This window comes from Mustela nivalis (genome assembly GCF_964662115.1).
Source record: "Mustela nivalis genome assembly, chromosome: 4".
Classification (NCBI taxonomy): Eukaryota; Metazoa; Chordata; class Mammalia; order Carnivora; family Mustelidae; genus Mustela; species Mustela nivalis.
The window spans coordinates 149,929,870-149,949,175 of record NC_139023.1 but is presented as its reverse complement, the minus strand read 5'-3'; the positions used below and the strand labels follow the sequence as shown (position 1 = coordinate 149,949,175).

Sequence of the window (19,306 nt, the reverse complement as noted above, 5' to 3'; positions counted from 1 at the left end):
ACTAACTGATCTGTGGGACACAAATCCATGACTTAATTGGTACTGGGCTTGAGCTTTCAGGTGCTGTAGATGTCTTTAAAAGATGCTGTTAGCTTATTCAATATGTGTTGATTGAAGAAAAGAACAATAGCTACTTCTTTCTGAGAGCTTTCTGTTTGTGATCTACAGAGTTGAGTACTTTTTCTTCCTCAAACAAAATTTAGAAGGTAGTTTATGGAATTATCACTTAACAGAATCTCAGAGGGGGGTTAAGTAAACTTCCCCAGAATTACAAGACCTGCTGTGCCATTAAAGCCTGTGCTTTTACTGCTGATTTGGACAGGATGATCTTTAAAGGGACCTTGTATTCTTGAGTTTACATAATTTTCAAAGGTGTACGGGATACATGAGAGGCAGAAGTCATGATCTTTGACTAAAGGACCTCACTGTCTTGTTAGTAACAAGAGATGCACAGTCAATTACAAGAATATATGTACACAGTGATGCCAGTGCAGTATGAATTAAAGAATGGGAGTGAGACTTGAGAATGGTAAGGACTATGCTGGAGACAATGGGCAGGGAGGGAGACATGTTAGGTGGGGTACAAAAACAAGTTGTTGGAATTAATCTGTGTGTTTTTACGCTGCTTGTAAGCTAGTAAGTTAGATAGTTACTGGTCCGTGGGTGCTGGTAGAAAATGTGGGACTTCTGGGTCAGAGGACTTACTCATGGCATGGTAAACAGTGAGAGTAGCTTCCCTTGCTTGCCAATCCACAAGGGTGTGGAGAGTCCAGATGGCTGCTGTTTAAGTAGTAGGTTTGTGTTACTTCTGAGGAACACTCAGCTTGGGGAATCCACAGTTTTAAGTGGTAATAAGCAAACCTGCTCTTTGTCCTAGAGGAAGACCTTGTCCCACAAGGTTGCTGGCTACAAACACAGTCCTGAGAGAGAGTCTGGGTAAAAAGCATCTATTGCCTAGCATTCTAGGCCATATATTGCTGTATACCCAGCAAAAATGTGTAAAGGCAGTGGGGAAGCAACTGAAATTTAGGAAATATAGGAAGACTGCAAAGCTTCAAAAAGAAATACAGGAGAAGCAGGTTTTAAGGTGGAAGTGTAGGAAATGATGAGTTTTATTCTTAGACATTCAAGTATTTAGTCAGCCCTTATCACATGTTGTGTACTACACCTACAAATATGAATATAATATGTATTCCTGGAAAAAAATCAACATATTTATTGAGTTTTGGATCTCTGAAATGTAGTTAAGTGGTTGGATCCAGAATGCTGTTGCATATGAGTCAAAATCTAAGGAACTAGAGATGTGTGTAGAGTCACACATTTGGGAGTCATTACTGTAGGTAGTAGATAGAATACCAAATTAAAGTGTGTGTGAAGAAGAAGGTGGTCACAAAGTTCAAGAAGAGAGACTAAGAGGAGCAGATAAAAGTAATAGGGAAGCCCAGGGGACATCTGGGTGGCACAGTCAGTTAAGAGGCTGACTCTTGGTTTCAACTCAGGTTGTGATCTCAGGGTTGTGAGATCAAGCTTCACGTGGAATGGGCGCAGAGTCTGCTTGAGATTCTCTTTCTTTCTCCCTCTGCCTCTCCCACTTGTTCTCTCTCAGATAAATAAATAAATACTAAAGAAAAATAAAAGGTAATATGGAAGCCCAGAGAGAAAATGTGTCAAAGAATGAATAGTTGGTAGTCAGATATCACAAGAATGGCATGTAATAACTGTTCAGTGGATTAGGTATCATGGCAGTCAGTGTAATTTTCAGAATAATTTTGATTGAATGAATGATTAGTGCTGGTATGTTAATAGTGGGCTGAGAAATAAGTGGGTTGCCAGTATGGTGGTAATGAATATACAACTTTCTTTCAAGAAAATCCATTTAGAAGGGAAGGGTAGAGAGTGGTATCTGGAGTTGTACCTAGGAACAGACCTTTTTAATGAGATGTTTGAGCCTCATTATAGACCAAGGCAATAGAGAAGGAAATTTTTTAAATTTGGGAAGAAGAGGATAATTATATAATGGCAAAGGCCTGGAGTGCGTAATTTTCTTGATGAGGTAGATTCTGAGGTTGTTATTTGAGAGTGAGAAGGATTGGTTTGGCTGGGATCTTTGAAGTAATGATTGTTTGGAAATGTAATTGAAGAACTCTAACCATATTTTGTATCTATTGAGGGTAGTGGGATCATTCTTTCTAATTTTTTTGAGATAATAATTCATCAAAAGTGTACAAGTTAGTGGTTTTAGTGTATTTGCAGAGTTGTGCAACCATCACCATTATCCATTTGCAGAACATTTTCATCATTCCACAGAGAGATTCTGTCCCCACTAGCATTTTGTCTACCTCCCTCCCCCAACACACACCCATCCCTCTTCTCTGCCCCTGGCAACCATTGCTCTACTTCTTGGCTCTATGGATTTGCCTATCTGGGCATTTCATATAAATGGAATCAAGCAATATGTGACTTTTGTATCTGACTTTCTTCACTTAGTATAATGTATTCAGGTTTTTGGCATGTTGTAGCATGAGTCAGTACTCATTCCTTTTTAAAGTTGAGTAATATTACATGATATGGATATGCTGCATTTGTTTACTCGTTCATTAGTTGATGGGCATTTGGCTTCTTTCCACTTTTTGGCTGTTATGGATAATACTGCTGTGAACATTTGTGTTTAACCTTTTGTGTGGATGTATATTTTTATTTCTTTTGGGTGTATATATAAATAGAAGTGGAATTTCTGGGTCATATAAGTAACTCTGAATTTTGAGGAACTGCTAAATTGTTTTCCAACGTGACTGAATCATTTTATGTTCTCACCAACAATGTATGAAAGTTCCAATTTATCCATGTCCTTGCCAATACTAGCTTTGTCTGTCTTTTTGAATATTGCTATCCTAGTGTGTGTGAAGTAGTATCTCACAGTAGTTTCGATTTTCATTTCTCCAGTATCTAATGATGTTGAACATCTTTTCATGTGTTCATTGGCTATTTGTAGATCTTTGGAGAGATTTCTTTTTTCTTTTTTAATTTATTTTTTATTTTCAGCATAACAGTATTCATTATTTTTGCACCACACCCAGTGCTCCATGCAATCCCTCTATAATACCCACCACCTGGTACCCCGACCTCCCACCCCCCGCCCCTTCAAAACCCTCAGATTGTTTTTCAGAGTCCATAGTCTCTCTTGGTTCACCTCCCCTTCCAATTTCCCCCAATTCCCTTCTCCTCTCTATCTCCCCATGTTCTCCATGCTATTTGTTATGCTTTGGAGAGATTTCTATTCAAACTATCATTTTATTTTATTATTTATTTATTTATTTACTTATTTTAAAAAATATTTTATTTATTTGTCAGAGAGAGACAGAGAGAGAGAGCAAGTGCACAAGCCGAGGGAGAAGCAGGGTTCCTGCCGAGCAGGGAGCCCAATGCAGGATTTGATTCCAGGACCCCAGGATCATGACCTGAGCCAAAGGCAGATGCTTAACTGACTGAGCCACCCAGGTGTCCCTATTTTTATTTTTTTCAGTAGGCTCCAGGTTCAGTGTCAAGCCTAGTACATGACCCTGAGGTCCAGAACTGATCGGAGGGGCACCTGGGTAGCTAAGTTGGTGAAGTGGCTGACTATTCTTTCAGTTCACATCATGATCTCAGGGTCCTGGGATTGAGCCCCCACTGGGCTGGGTGCTCAGCTCAGCTGGGAGTCTACTTGAGGATTCTCTTTCTCTTTTCCTCTCCCTATGCGCCTCCCTCTGCTTGCCGTCTCTCTCTCTCAAGTAAATAAATAATAAAAAAATGAAAAAAAAAGGGGCGCCTGGGTGGCTCAGTGGGTTAAAGCCTCTGCCTTTGGCTCGGGTCGTGATCCCGGGGTCCTGGGATCGAGCCCTGCATTGGGCTCTCTGCTCATCTGGGAGCCTGCTCCCCCCTCTCTCTCTGCCTGCCTCTCTGCCTACTTGTGATCTCTGTCTGTCAAACAAATAAATAAAATTTTGAAAAAAATGAAAAAAAAAAAGATCTGAGCCGAGATCAAAGTTGGATGCTCAACTGACTTAACCACCCAGGTGCCTCTCAAACTATCATTTTAAAATTTGGGTTGTCTTTTTATTATTGAACTGGTAGAATTATTTATGTTTTTTGAATGCCAAGTCCCTTATCAGAGAAATATTTTCTTGATTATTGTGAGTTGCCTTTTCATCCTGTTCTTGGTTTTTTTTTTTTGTTGTTGTTGTTGTTCTTGGTGTCTTTTAAAGGACAAAATTTTTTTTCTTTTGTTTTTTTGTTTTTAAGATTTTATTTTTAAGTAACCTCTACACTCAATGTGGGTGTCAGACTCACAACCCCGAGATCAGAAGTTACATGCTCCACCAACTAAGACATCCAGATGCCCTTGCAGCACGAAAGTTTTTCATTTTGATATGGTCCAGTTTATCTTTTGTTGCTTGTGCATTTGAAGTCATATGTAAGGAATCATGACCTAACTCAAGGTTATGTGGATTTATGCCTGTATTTTCTTTTAAGAGTTTTGTAGTTTTAGACTTTGTATTTAAGTCTTCGATCCATTTGGAGTTAAGTTTTGAATGTGATGTAAGGTAGAGGTTCAGTTTCATTCTATTACATGTGAATATCCAGTGGTCCCAGCACCATTTGTTGAAATGACTATACTTTTTCCCCATTGGATTGTCTTGGCACTCTTGTCAAAAATCAATTGACTATTGATTTTGAGTGATTACAGTTAGCTTTTTAGGAATGTGATTGGGAGGTAAAGGGAGGTACATTTATATTTCTGAGTAGTATATTTGGTTTGAAAATTATTAGTAATTTTCTGGAAAATTAGAAAATAGTTATTAAATGGGCAACTCAACTTACTTTATTCACACTGAGAATGATGCATTTCCTCAGATGGAACATGAGTTATGTAAAGGGAGTATCCCAAACCCTGCCCATCTTTCACTATGATGTCATTGAGGAATGAGCCATAGCTGATTTGTGTGTTGAAGGAAGACTTGTTTCAAATTATTGTTCACTTTTACAGGGTGACTAATTTGCTGGCTGAGTAAGCTGAATTGTCAGCTGTTAATATTTTAATATTCTTCTTGAAGAGCTTGACCTAGAAAAGGATCGTGTTTGGGAAGTAATATGGGATCTTTAATGTTAGTGGAGTAAATTTCTTTCTTTTTTCTAAGGACTCATGGATACATCAAAGTATTCATGGTTCTAAGTACGATAGAGGTTCATTAGTTAGGATACTAAATTTATAGGATTACTTAATTTTAAGATCACTCTGGTTTTTTATTGGTTTTTAGACATAGTACTAGTTAAAACCCAATCTCATTATTATAGACTTCCCTAGGAATAAACTGTTGTCCATGTGTTATTTATTAAAATAATGGTGAGCATTTAGTGCTATTTTTTTATTGTGGTAAAGTATATATAATATAAAATTTATCATCTTAAACCACTTTTAAGTGTACAGTTTAGTGGCATTAACTTGTTATGAAACTAGCACCACTCTCCACATCTAGAATGTTTTAATCTTGTAAAACTGAAACTCTGTAACCATAAACTCCTCCATTGCCCGGTAAACCCAGCCCCTGGCATCTACCATCTTTCTATCTCAATGAATATGACTACTCTAGGTACCTCATATAAGTGGAATCATATAGTATTTGTCTAGCTGTCTCACTTGGCAAAATGTCAAGGGCTCATCCACATTTTAGCAAAATTTCATTCCTTTTTAAGGTTGAATAATATTCCATTGAAGTATACCACATTTTGTTTTTCCGTTCATTCATCGATGGACACTTGGATTGTGGCCACTTTTTGGCTGTTGTGAAGACTGCTGTGAACTTGGATATTCTTTAATGTTGATTTTGCAAATACAGCTCATAGCAGCTAGGTCCTTATCTTTTTAATCTAAGTATTGCTCTAAACTAAGAGGAAGCTGTTTATCTTTTGGATTTTTGGTAGGTGTTTTAAAATTTTTTTTTGTTTTTTTGGGATGCCTGGGTGGCTCAATTGGTTAAGCATCTGCCTTCGGCTCAGTACATGGTCCCAGGGTCCTGGCGTCAAGTCCTGTGTTGGGCTTCTTGCTCGGTGGGGAGCCTGCTTCTCCCTCTGTCTGCCGTTCCCCCTGCTTGTGCTTGCTCTCTCTCTCTCTGACAAATAAATAAATATAATCTAAAAAACCTTTTTTTTAGTTTTTAAAATTTAGATTAAATTTAAGGCCTACATTTATTTCTATTATTTAATTACTGCTTGCTTTCTAAGCAGTATAGAACAAGAAGTTTTAAATGGAGAAAGTGTCATAATCAGAATCTTGTTGCAATGTAATTTTTAAATTAATTAATTAAATTTTAAAGATTTTATTTATTTATTTGACAGAGAGAGAGAGAGACAGTGAGAGAGGGAACACAAGCAGGGTGAGTGGAAAAGGGAGAAGCAGTCTTCCCGCCAAGCAGGGAGCCTGATGTCGGGCCAATCCCAGGACCCTGGGATCATGACGTGAGCTGAAGGCAGATGCTTAACGACTGAGCCATCCAGGCGCCCCTGTAGTTTTTGTTTTTTAAAGAATTTATTTTTAAGTAATCTGTACACTGAGTGTGGGGCTTGAACTTACAGTCCTGAGATTAAGAGTTGCATGCTCTACTGACTGAATGAGCCAGGTGCCCCTTTTGCAATATACTTGAATTCAACCAACTAATATTTAATGGTACTCTAGCTATAGTACTTATATTAAATGTTTCTTGTATATCTGACCCTTAAACTTTCTTCAAATCTCACTGCATTTATTTGCTTTGGTGTGTGTGTCCTAGATGTACTACCCATATTCTAAACAGCCTTGTTTTAATATCTGTCCATCAATCAACAAAATCAGAATGGGAATTTTGTTTGATAAAATGAAACTACTGAAATGAAGATAGTGTTTATATTTTAAAGGCCACCTTTCATGGGTGGCCTTTAATCTTTAGGACAAAATGAATTTCCATTGAATATATTAGTTATTAGGTGATTCTGTGTATTATATAGGATATTCCCAGGATTGGTTCCTTTATCATGCCTTTTCATGTTTCCAAATTATTGGTTCTATCTAATGAGGTTATGAGACAGAGAAGGGAGGAGCTGTGAAGAGGATAGGGAAAAAACATACAAATAGTGAAGGAAAAGTTTTGGATCCCTTCTCAATTCAAGATCATTTGAAATGAAGACTGATCACTTAGTGAGAAAATATTTGATTTACAGTTTTTCAGGCATGCATTCTAATGTATACTTCTGCATACAGAACTGTATATGCAACTCCTTTGCTTAAACCAAACATTCTTGCAAGGCACTAATAACTAACTTTGTGGTGGGTGGTGAGATGGTAGATTCTGAGTCACACAGTGCAATTTCCGGAGAATCGATAATACATTTGTGTATAATACAGATTTGACTGTAAGGGGCCAGGCAATACAATGTGGTCAGAAACCATTAAGGAGTAGTATTAACAGAGTATTATGATTGCGAACTTTCTTGAGCTGTGGGCCTATAGACTTTAGTGCTAGTTGATCAGAGTAGAACATGTGCTGCTTTGGGATTAGTCTTCTACACCTAGGCAAAACGTAGCTCAGTAGTTTTCCTTTCAGTTTTTTTTTTTTTTTTCCCTCCCCTGAAAAATATATTGGCTAAAAGAAAGACCACTTAGTTTTTTTGTACTTCTAGAATGTATCTTTGAGAACAATTGTAGAAAAACCAATATAAGAAATGTTGTGGCAGGTACAGGGAGGGAAATTTTAAATTTTGCTTTTTGGTATTTGTCTCAGTTATGTAAGTTAAGATGAAAAAAAGAAATGACCTTTCCTGGCAATGGAAATACTCTTGAGTTATAATGAATATGACATTGACATTTGGCCAAGGCTCTTTAGGAAATACAGAATAGCTCCAGTATAGTGCAGCTCCTTTCCTTAGAGCTTATCTTTTGGTAATGGAGATAAGGCAAACAGTTTCATACTTCAGGTCAGAAAAATATGAGTATAAAAATATGAGGGGTGGGGCACCTGGGTGGCTCAGTGGGTTAAAGCCTCTGCCTTTGGCTCAGGTCATGATCCCAGGGTCCTGGGATCGAGCCCCACATCGGGCTCTCTTCTCTGCAGGGAACCTGCTTCCTCCTCTGTCTCTGCTTGCCTCTCTGCCTACTTGTGATCTCTGTCAGATAAATAAAAAAAAAAATCTTAAAAAAAAAAAATATGAGGGGTGCCTGAGTGGCTCAATTAGTTGAGCATCCTACTCTTGCTTTTGGCTCACGTCATGATGTCAGGGTCATGAGATCAAGCCTAACATGGGGCTCTGTGCTCATCGTGGAGTCTGCTTGAGATTGTCTTTTTCCCTCTCCCTCTGCCCACCCCTGCTCACACTCTCTCTCTCCCTAATAAATTTAAAAAAATATATATAAAAATATGAAAACATAAATATGCTACAGCCTATACTTTTTTAAAAAAGAACTTTATTGAAGAAGAAAAAAAACCCAGCTTTATTGAGATACAGTTCACATATCATACAATTCAGCCATTTCAGTGGTTTTTATCATGCTCACATAATTGTGCAGTTATCAGCGATCAATTTTAGTATGTCTTCATACCCCAAAAGAAAACTATACCCATGTAACCACATGGTGACTATAGTTAGTGATATTGTATTACATATTTGAAGGTTGCTAAGAGAGTAGATCTTTAAAGTTCTCATAATGGAAACATTTTTTTTGTAATTATATATGGTGACAGATGTTAATTAGCCTTATGTGCTGAGCATTTTGCAATATATACAAATAGGGAATCATGTTGTATACCTGAAACTCATAATGTTGTATGTCAGTTATACCTCAATTAAAAATTAACAAAACACCATACCCATTAGCAGTTACTCCCCAGCCATAGGCAGTAACTAGTCTATTTTTCTGTCTCTGTTTGCATATTCTGGACATTTCAAATGAATAGAATCATATAACGTGGTATTTTGTAACTGGTTTCTTTGACTTCACACAAGCTTTGTTCATGTTGTAGTATGTATCAGTACCTTATTCCTTTAAATTGCGAAATAGTGTTCCATTTTATGGATGTACTAAATTTATTCATTCATTAGTTGATAGACATTTGAATTTTTCCATTTTTTGGCTGTTATGAATAGCCCAATACTAGCATTATGAACATTTATGTACAAACTTTTATGTGGATCTAGTTCTAATAATATATATATAATATATAATATAATATAATACAGTACAATACAATATATCTCTTAGATAATATATACCTAGTAGTGGAATTGACAGGTCATATGCCAGCTTTCTGTTTAACCTTTTGAGGAATTGCTAGACTGTTTTGCAAAGTAACTACACCATTTACATTCCCATCAATAATGTATGAAGGTTCCAATCTCTCCACATCCTCCCTAACACTTGTTATTATCTTTTTGACAGTAGTTATGCCTATGGGTGTGAAGTGGTATCTTACTGTATTTCTAATTTACATTTCCCAATGTGTAATGATTTTGAGCATTTCTTTGCTTATTGGCCATTTTTGTATCTTTTTTTTTGGAGAGATATCTACTCAGATCCATTGCCCATTTAAAAATTGGATTGTCTTTTTATTACTGAGTTGTAAGGATTCTTGATGTTTCCTGATACAAGTCCCTTATTAGATACATAATTTACAAATTATTTACAGATTTGTTTGATTCTGTGGATTGTCATTTTACTCTCTTGACAGCGTCCTTTGAAGTACAAGAGTTTTTCGTTTTGATGCTGTCCAATTTATCTATTTTTTATTGTTTTTTTTTTTTTAAGGTTCTTATTTATTTATTTGACAGAGAGAGAGAGAGAGATCACAAGCAGGCAGAGAGGCAGAGAGAGAGGGGGAAGCAGACTCTCTGGTGAGCAAAGAGCCCGATTTGAGGCTCGATCCCAGGACCCTGAGATCATGACCCTGACCCGAGCCAAAGGCTGAGGCTTAACCCACTGAGCCACCCAGGTGCCCCTATTTTTTTTTTTTTTTTAATTGTTGCTTGAGCTTTTAGTGTCTGAGAAATCATTACCTAAGCCAACATCATGTGAGTTTACCCTTATGTTTTCTTCTAAGAGTTTTATGGTTTTAGCTCTTACACATTTATGTCTATGATCTTTTGGAATTAATTTTTATGTATGGTGTTCATTCTCTTTGCATGTGGATATCCACTTGTCCCACCACCATTTTCTGAGAAGACTGTAATTTTCACACTGGATTGTCTTGTCAAAATCTTTGGCCATAAATGTGACAGTATCTTTCAGGATTGTCTGTGTCCTATATGCCTGTCCTTCTGTCCTTATAATAGTATAGCACCCTCTTGATTATGTAGCTTTGTGGTTAAGTTTGACATTGGTGAGTGTGGTCTTTCTACATTGTTCTTTTTTATTTTTATTTTTAATTTTTTTTTAAAGATTTTTATTTATTTATTTGACAGATCACAAGTAGACAGAGAGGCAGGCAGAGAGAGAGGAGTAAGCAGCCTCCCCACTGAGCAGAGAGCCCAATGCGGGGCTCGGGGCTCGATCCCAGGACCCTGGGATCATGACCTGAGCCAAAGGCAGAGGCTTTAACCCACTGAGCCACCCAGGTGCCCCATACCTTGTTCTTTTTTAAGAATATTTGGCTGTTCTGGGTCTCATGCATTTCCGTACAGATTTAGATGCATTCAGCTTGGTTAAAAAAAAAGAAAAGAAAAGGTTACCATGGGATTTTGATAGGGATTACCTTGAATTTTGTAGACCAATTTGGATGTATTGCCATCTTAATAGTATTAAGTCTTTCAGTTCATGAATGTAAAATAACTTTCCATTTATTTAAATGTTGAATTTCTTTCAATAGTGTTTTGGAATTTTCATTGTACAAATCTTGTACTTCTTTTAAATTTATTTCGAAGTAGCTAAGTCTTTTTAATGCTATTATAAATTGTTTTCTTAACTCCATTTCTGGGTTTTTTATTGCTGGTGTATAGAAGTACAACTTATTTGTATGCTGGTCTTATATCCTACAACTTTGCAAGACTTGTTTATTCTAGTAGTTTTTAAATGGATTCCTTAGGATTTTCTATGTACAAGATGATATTGTAAATGGAGATAGTTTTACTTCATTCTTTTCAATCTGGGTCCTTTTTATTTATCTTGCCTAACTGCCCCGACCAGAACTTTTAGAACAATGTTGAATAGAAACTGTAGCCATAGAACTTCCTTGTCTTATTCCTAATGTTCCAGGGTAAGCCTCTAAGATAAACCACTAAGCATGACATTGGCTGCAGATTTTTGTGTATGTCCTTTATCAGGTTGAGAAGTTCCCTTTTATTCCTAGTTTGTTGAGTGTTTTTATCGTGAAGGAGTATTGTGTTTTTCTCAAATGATTTTTCTGAAATAACTAACTTTAAAAATAACCATTTTTAAAGTTAGTTATTTCAGAAAAATCAAACTGAGGGTTGCTGGGGGGAGGGGGGTTGGGAGAAGGGGGGTGGGGTTATGGACATTGGGGAGGGTATGTGCTTTGGTGAGTGCTGTGAAGTGTGTAAACCTGGCGATTCACAGACCCTTACCCCTGGGGATAAAAATATACGTTTATAAAAAATAAAAAATTAAAAAAAAATAACCATTTTCTCTGTTTCTTTTTTCTCTACAGAAATTGACTTGCATACCAAATGTGTGGTGGATGTAGATGCAAACAAGGTTATACTTAGTCCTGTAAATACTAATCTTTCCAAAGGAGATGCCCGGTAAGTTAAGAAACAGTATTATGTACAATGGATTTCTAAATGACTGAAAACCATAATGGCTACTAAGCTGAGTTCAGCTTAGGAGATAACAAATGCTTCATTACTGTGTAGAGACATAGCTGTCGAGTAAAAGAGGTGATGTCTGTAATATGGAATGACTAAGTGACAGAACAAGTGTTGTAGATAGCAATTGTATCAGAAGCTCAGAGGAGAGAGCTTTAGGTTAGAAGGTGGAGTAACTGAGGAAGCCTTCTTGAAGGAGACAGTACCAGCTAGAAGATTATTAGTAAGATGTAGATGGAAAAAAGTAGGGTAGAAGAGAAGACCTTTAGGTTCTCAGTTTCGGTTGTTTTTACTTCTGCTGCTTTGAATCCTGTTAGAGCCCATTTCAGGTGTTCTTTCCTCCTCAGGGCATTCCTGCATTTTCAGAATTTCCTTCCTCTAAATCCCCTGTAAACTGTGGTCTGTTTTACCTAACTGAATTATTATGCATTGTATTGGATTTGCTGCTTGTGGCTCTAAAGTGGATTTTAAGGTCTTGGAGGGAAGAACCTTTCTGTCAGGGGTTGAAGATGAATCACTTCTGGATTTGGATGATAATATGAACAAAAGGAAGGGCCAGAAAGTGTAAAGAAAGCGAATTTGGGGAAGAAACCAGAGATTCATTTGTTTTTTCTCAGCAAGCACAGGGGCGTAAATTTAATCAAACAGGCTAGGTTCAGATTACAGAAGACCTTGAAAGCCGATAAGGGAATTTGACCTATATTTTTATGGTAAGATGTCATCTTTGACATCTTAACATGGTTAAGGAAGTGGATTAGGAAAAGTCAGTTGGCTGTGTAGAGAGAATGGTTGCAACTGGGGAAAGACTGGCTTTTTATAGAGATCAGCTTGATTTCAGAGATGTTTTTCTACTGACCCTGGAAGTAAATTATACAAATTAGAGAGACAGTACCTTCCATGGTGCTTTGCATGAAGTAGATACTTAAACTTAGACAATGTTGTGCATGGAAATACATACAGAAGGCACTTCATAAATGTTGTTTCAGGTTGGGTCATTGAATTGAAAGGGCGTTAGACTTGGAGTCAGAAAATCTTAAATCAAACCCCTACTTAACTATGTTGTTTTTAAGTAGTAGTATCTAAACTAGTAGCTAGTTATTTTTAACTTTTTTGAGTCTTATCTGTATGGTATATGCCTTACCAATATCAAAAAAATGTTTTCTGAAGATCAAATTATTGCTAAAATGTTTTGTAAAGTGCTCTGTAATTGTTTGGACTTACCGTCTTTGATGTAGGGCTGTTTCATAAGTATCACTAGGTTATGGGTATTATCAGATATGAAGTTATTAGAGTGTAAAGGGTATAGATGTGTCAAAAATGATACTAGGATTTTGAGCTTGCTGATTGAATGATCTATTGTTCTGAGTATTAAATGAGATTACTAATATTGGAGCCTGTTTATTGCTCTTGGAATTTTAATTCTGGAGATTGTTGCTTTATTTGGAAGTGGGTTACCTCTGAAAAACTTGGAGACAATATCCTTTGGTAGGATGATTGTAGGCTTTACCTGTAGACTGACTTGGATTCAAATTCTGGCTTTGCCACTTGGTAGTGTGGTTACCTACCTGTGTTCCTTATTTATAAAGTGTTTCAGTTTTCTAAGTTTTATATTGCTGCATAACCAGTTATCTTTAGAAGCTTAATGGCTTAAGGCAATAGTGATCATTTATTATCTCATGGTCTCTGTGGGCCCGGAATTCAGACAGGGATGGCTTATCTCTGCCTCATGCTGTCTGGGGCATAGCTAGAAGACTTGAAGGTTGGGGATTGGAATCATCTGGAGAAGGGTGGGTCACCCAGATCTGGTGGTTGATGCTGCCTGTTGGCTGGAGGTGTAGCTGAGGCAGTAGGCAGAATACCTGCTCACCATCTGGCAGGTTCCAAGGGCAGGTGTCTTGAGAGAGCGAGAAAGCCGGGTGAAAGTAGCATTCATTGCCATTTTATGTCCTAACCTTGGGAGTCACCCAGTATCTTCTTGTCATCTTTTCTTACTCAAGGCTGATCTAAAGCTCTAAACAATTTCCAGAAGAGAAAATATAGGCTCATCTGTAATGGAGGAGCATCAGTGTCACATAAGAAAAGCCTTTAGGATGGGATATATGTTATTGTGGCTGCCCTCGGAAAATACAGTCTGCCACAAGTGTATCTACCTGATAAAGTTGTTGTGAGAATAAAATGACAATGTGAAAGCTGAAAAATATATTTTCTTTCCTTTTGAGGTCTTTAAATCTCAGGGGTCTGTGAAACAATTAAATAGCTGTTCTGGTTCTATAGAGTATCTTGGATAGCTCTTTTTTCCATATGCTGCAGATACAAATTGAATATCATTCAGTGCTGTACAGGGTTGGATAAAAAACTTAAAAAAATGACAACTTCCAATAAGGTTGGTATGTTTTGGGTTTTGATGAAGTAAAGTTAAGCACAGATTTTTAAAAAACAGCTTTTATAGAGTGAAGTGTATTTAGCTTGATGAATTTTCATAAGTGGAACATAACTCCTGTAAGTGGCACCCAGATAAAAACCAAGAACATTGCTGGGCTACTTGCCTGGCTCATTTGGAAGAGCATGTGACTCTTGATCTCTGGGTTGTGAGTTCAAGCCCCACATTGGGTGTAGAGGTTACTAAAAAATATAGACATAAAAAAAAGAACATTGTTAGTATAATAAAAGATTGCCTTTTGAGAAGTGCTTTTTCTTTAAAAGTGCTATCAAGGTGAAAAGAGAAAATAGAAATTTTGGAACGTAGCGGTCCAGTGGTACAGGTTGGCTTCATTAAATGTGAAGAAAAATCGGAAGAAAACATAAATTAAAACTATTTTATGTGATATGAGGTTCATTATAGTCTAGTTTGTAGAATGACCAATCCATAAAACAAGTTATGTTTTTTTTTTTTTTTAAATTTTATTTATTTGACACAGAGAGAGAGAGATCACAGGTAAGCAGAGTGGCAGGCAGAGAGAGAGAGAGAGAGAGAAAGAGAAGGGAAGCAGACTTTCCGCCGAGCAGAGAGCCCGATGCGGGGCTCGATCCCAGGACCCTGAGATCATGACCTGAGCCGAAGGCAGAGGCTTAAACCACTGAGCCACCCAGGCGCCCCAAACAAGTTATGTTTTATAGGAGCTATGTAACGAGAGAGTTAAGAATTTAGAGTTAGCATGTAAGTGATTTGAGTCATTTTAAATTAGTAGACACAGGACGCCTGGTGGCTCAGTTGGTTAAATGACTGCCTTTGGCTCAGGTCATGATCCCGGTAACCTGGGATCGAGTCCCATATCGGGCTCCTTGCTCGGCAGAGAGCCTCCTTCGCCCTCTGCCTCTGCCTGCCACTCTGCCTGTGCTCGCTCGCTCTCTCTCTCTGACTAATAAATAAAGTCTTAAAAAAAAATAAATTAGTAGTCAGAAAAGCTAAAATTAATATTTTTTCTTTAAAAGCTATAAAATCCATGCTTCTAGAATAGTATCCAATTCTATTAATCTAAAACCGTGACTAATTTTATATGTGTATTTACAACTCAAGTTAGTATACTTTGAAAGTGGACATATGTACATTTTAAAATAATGGTTTATATATTTTTCTGATTAATTTTGTATTAATTTCTGACAGTTTCATGATTTGATGTTTGTGCTTATTAATACTAATAGAAGCCATGGTTAAATGAGTGGATAAACCACTTCTAGTTTAATAGCTTAATCAGGGGCGCCTGGGTGGCTCAGTGGGTTAAGCCGCTGTCTTCAGCTCAGGTCGTGATCTCAGGGTCCTGGGATCGAGTCTCACATTGGGCTCTCTGCTCAGCAGGGAGCCTGCTTCCCTTCCTCTCTCTCTCTGCCTGCCTCTCTGCCTACTTGTGATCTCTCTCTCTCTCAAATAAATAAATAAATCTTTGGAAAAAAATAGCTTAATCATGAGGATTTGGGAAACATTTCTTGCTCTGCTATATATGGAATTCCAAAACTGTTCTGAAAAATAAGATGCTTAAAAATCAGAAAACTGGTAACACAAGGCTAAGAGATTAAGAATCCTGACTTTGGAGCCAGAAATCCTGGATTGAATATCACTTTTACCACTTAACCATGTATGCTATGGAGCAGGTTACTTAATTGTCCTCTGCCTCAGTTTATTCATTGGTAAAGAGGAGATAGGTTGTTATGACAATTAAAACAAGTTAAAATATGTAAAATGGCAGTGCCTGGTATACAATAAACCTTATATAAATGTTAGTTATTACTTTAAATATTACTGTTAGAAATGGGTTGTATTTGTGATGTTTGATGAGCTGTAATATACTTTCATAAAGGAAGTAAAATTTTTTAAAACAAAATACATTCAGTTCAATACTAGAGTGTGCATACTTATCAAAAAATTATCTGGTTCTAGGGGTGTCTGGGTGGCTCAGTTGTTTGGATGTCCGACTCTTTATTTCTTCGTAACTGTTGCTGGTTTCAGGATCATGAGATTGAGCCCACTGTTGGGCTCTGCGTGAGTTCAGAACCTGCTTAAGATTCTCTCCCTCTCCCTCAGCCCCTCTTCCCCAACCCCCCACCCCACATGTCCTCTCTCAAAAATAAAAAAAAAATAAAAATAAAAATAAGAAAAATTAGTTCTGTAAAAATTTCAGCTTTGGAAAGTCAAAAACTTAATTTTATGTTTGCCTCAAGTTGATGGGGGCTCTTAAGGAATAACATGCCATGTATTAGAGAGCTATGACCCCTAATTTGATGTTTATAGTGAATAAAATATCAACTGACTTGGGAAACCAGGTCAAAAGATTGATTTAGCATAGGGTGAGAACAAAGGGGCATTTTATTAAATAGGGAAAAGATTAAGGACAAAGTCTTTCTGTTTTAAGAAACTCTGGTCAAATGCTTCAGACTGATAGACTTGCATCCACCAGATCCATCTTTTTCTTACGTGTGGAGTACTAGCTATACACTCCTAGGTTTACTCTATTTTTCCTTCTGTTGCACCACACCGCTTAGACTACTAGTACAATTATATGTCTTTTTGAAATTACTTTTTTGCCCTGCATCAGTTTAGTTTTCCATACTGGTCCTTGGGATTTTTCAGATCTTCATCGGCGACATGTTTACAAATTATCTTTTAGGGCTAAGAAATGACCAATTCATTATCTATTTTAGTAGATTTTTGCAAGTGTAATTCTCAACATTGGAATCTTTGCATTTAGGAGCACTTTAAGTCCCATTTGTAACTAGTTATAAGTAATACCATGGTATAGAACAGTCCCCCCCCCGCCCTTTTTAAAGTTTATTTATATAAGTAATCTCCGCACCCAGCGTGGAGCTTGAACTCACAACCCCAAGATCAAGAGTTGCACACTCTTGCAACTGAGCCAGCCAGGTGTCCCTAGAACAGTCCCCTTTTAAATAGCTGAGTAAATATTTAAGCCTTATTTTGTTTGAATTAAAACAAACTCTTAAAACTTGTTAAACTTTTAATCTGTAATAAATGTTAATGTTAGTTAGCCTGTCACCATCATAAGGCAAAATAGTTTCTTAGGCTAACGTTTATCTTCTGCCTTTTGCCTTATTCCCTCCCTCCTCTGCCCACAAAACAGGCCTTTCCCTCTAACTGTGGCTCAAGTTAATTGAAATCCTAATATTGGGGTTTTTTTTAATACTAATATTGTTTTAAAAGGAAGTAAGGTGTGATTTCCTGCGGAGAGTGGCAGCTCCCAGTTTATGAAGCAGTTGTGTTATTAAAGTTATATATATGTGAATTTGGAAATGGGAAGGCATTTTCCCATAGGAACTGATAGTTATTTCTAGTAAAAATGGTGTTCTATTAAAAAAGTGACTAGTTTGGCCCACAACTCATGGAATCACACCTTTTATATTTTAGTATGAAGCAGAGGTGCTTCATGGCCACTTCCCATTTTGTCACATGTGATTATATTTATTTATAAAAGATTTTATTTGTTTATTTTTTTAGGGAGAGCGAGAGAGAGGGAGCCAGTGAGCCAAGGGAAGGGCAAAGGGAGAGGGAGAGAATCCCAGGCAGACTCCTTTGTGAGCATGGAGCCCATTGGTTGTGGGGCCAATCTCAGGACCCTGAGACCATGGCCTGACCTGAAACCAGGAGTTGGATGCTTAATTGTCTGAGCCACCCAGGCACCCCTCTCACATGTAATTTTAAAAAAGATGTGTACTCAAGAGTAGAGATTGAATAAAATTCATAATTTTTCCTCCTTATCAAGGACATCCTGAAGTGAGAAAAGACTTTTTCCTTTTTTGGCTCTGGGTGTGTGGCAGTGAAGATGTAATGACTACTAGTAACCAGTAGACTTTGGTGTCACTGTGCCAAAAGTGCCAGTTCTTTTAGCCGCCATTGTTTTTGCATCATGAGGGCTAGTATCAGCATAGTGAAAAAGGCAAATATCAGTATTATTCTGAAAGTAGTTGTTACCTCAAGAACTGTGTTGTCTTACCACACAACAATTTAAGAATCAGATTTAGGCATTAAATCACAGACTCTAAGAACTGGATTGATGCCTTTGGTGTATTTATTTTTAAATTAGTTTATTGAAATGTAAAAAATATGCTGTATAATTCATTCCCTTTGAAGTGAACAGTTCATTGGTTTTTATTATATTTAGAGTTGTACAGCCAGCATCATGATCCAATTTTATGACATTTTAATCATTCTGTTACTCAACTTTCTGTCTCTATAGATTTGTGATTTGCCAATTTTGACATTTCATATAAATGAAATAATACAGCACATGGTCTTCTGTGATTGGTTTCTTTTACTTAGCATAATGTGTTTGAGGTTTATCCAAGTCACATTTATCAGTACTACATTCTTTTTATGGTGGAATAATATTTCGTTGTATTCTGTTTGGTTTATCCATTCATCAGCTGATGGATATTTGTTTTTTTTTTTTTCCCACATTTTGGCTATTATGAGTAATGCTGCTGTGAACATTTGTGTTGGTCTTTGTATGGACATATGTTTTCAGTTCTCTTAGGTAGATATCTTGAAGTGGAATTGCTGGATCATATAGTAACTCCATGCTTAATATTTTGAGGAGCTGCCAGACTTTCCCAAGGCAGCTATGCCATTTTACATTCCCACCAGCAGTGTATGCAGATTCCAATTTCTTAAGGTTTTAAGGAACTCTTCATGTACTGAAAAGGAAAAAAATGGTGGTGACTCTGGCTAATTGGAGAGTGCATACCCTGCCCGAAGGTATTCAAATTACAGCTAAAAAGCAAAACAAAACATTGTGCTGTCCAAACAAAACAAGTCTTGGCCAGGTTCAGCCCTTGGCTGCTGATTTGGAACCCCAGGTTCTAGTATACTTTTCTACTGAGCCATACTTGTTGACAGGGTTTTAAAAATCGAGCAGATTTTAAAAAATAATAGTATGCAAGGGGGTTTAAAGAATAAAACACTTTTATGTTTTAACCTAAACATTTTTTTTAATACCTTTTTTTTTAAAAAGATTTATTTATTTATTTATTTGAC

General features: G+C 37.0%; 1 protein-coding gene across 4 annotated transcripts in view; it reads left to right on the top strand.

Moving 5' to 3' along the window:
• The window catches only part of KIF13B (kinesin family member 13B), a 200,073-nt gene that overhangs the window by 5,485 nt on the left and 175,282 nt on the right, over positions 1-19,306 (top strand). For 3 of the 4 annotated variants that reach the window (XR_014310662.1, XR_014310663.1, XM_082726865.1), the window contains exon 2: positions 11,667-11,760. Coding sequence is in view for 1 of the 4 variants with exons in the window: in XM_082726865.1 (XP_082582991.1) it covers positions 11,667-11,760 (94 nt within the window). In the remaining 3 variants the exon portion in view is untranslated. Of the gene's footprint in view, positions 1-11,666; positions 11,776-19,306 lie in introns of all 4 variants that reach the window. The other variant, XM_082726866.1, reaches the window with a different exon arrangement.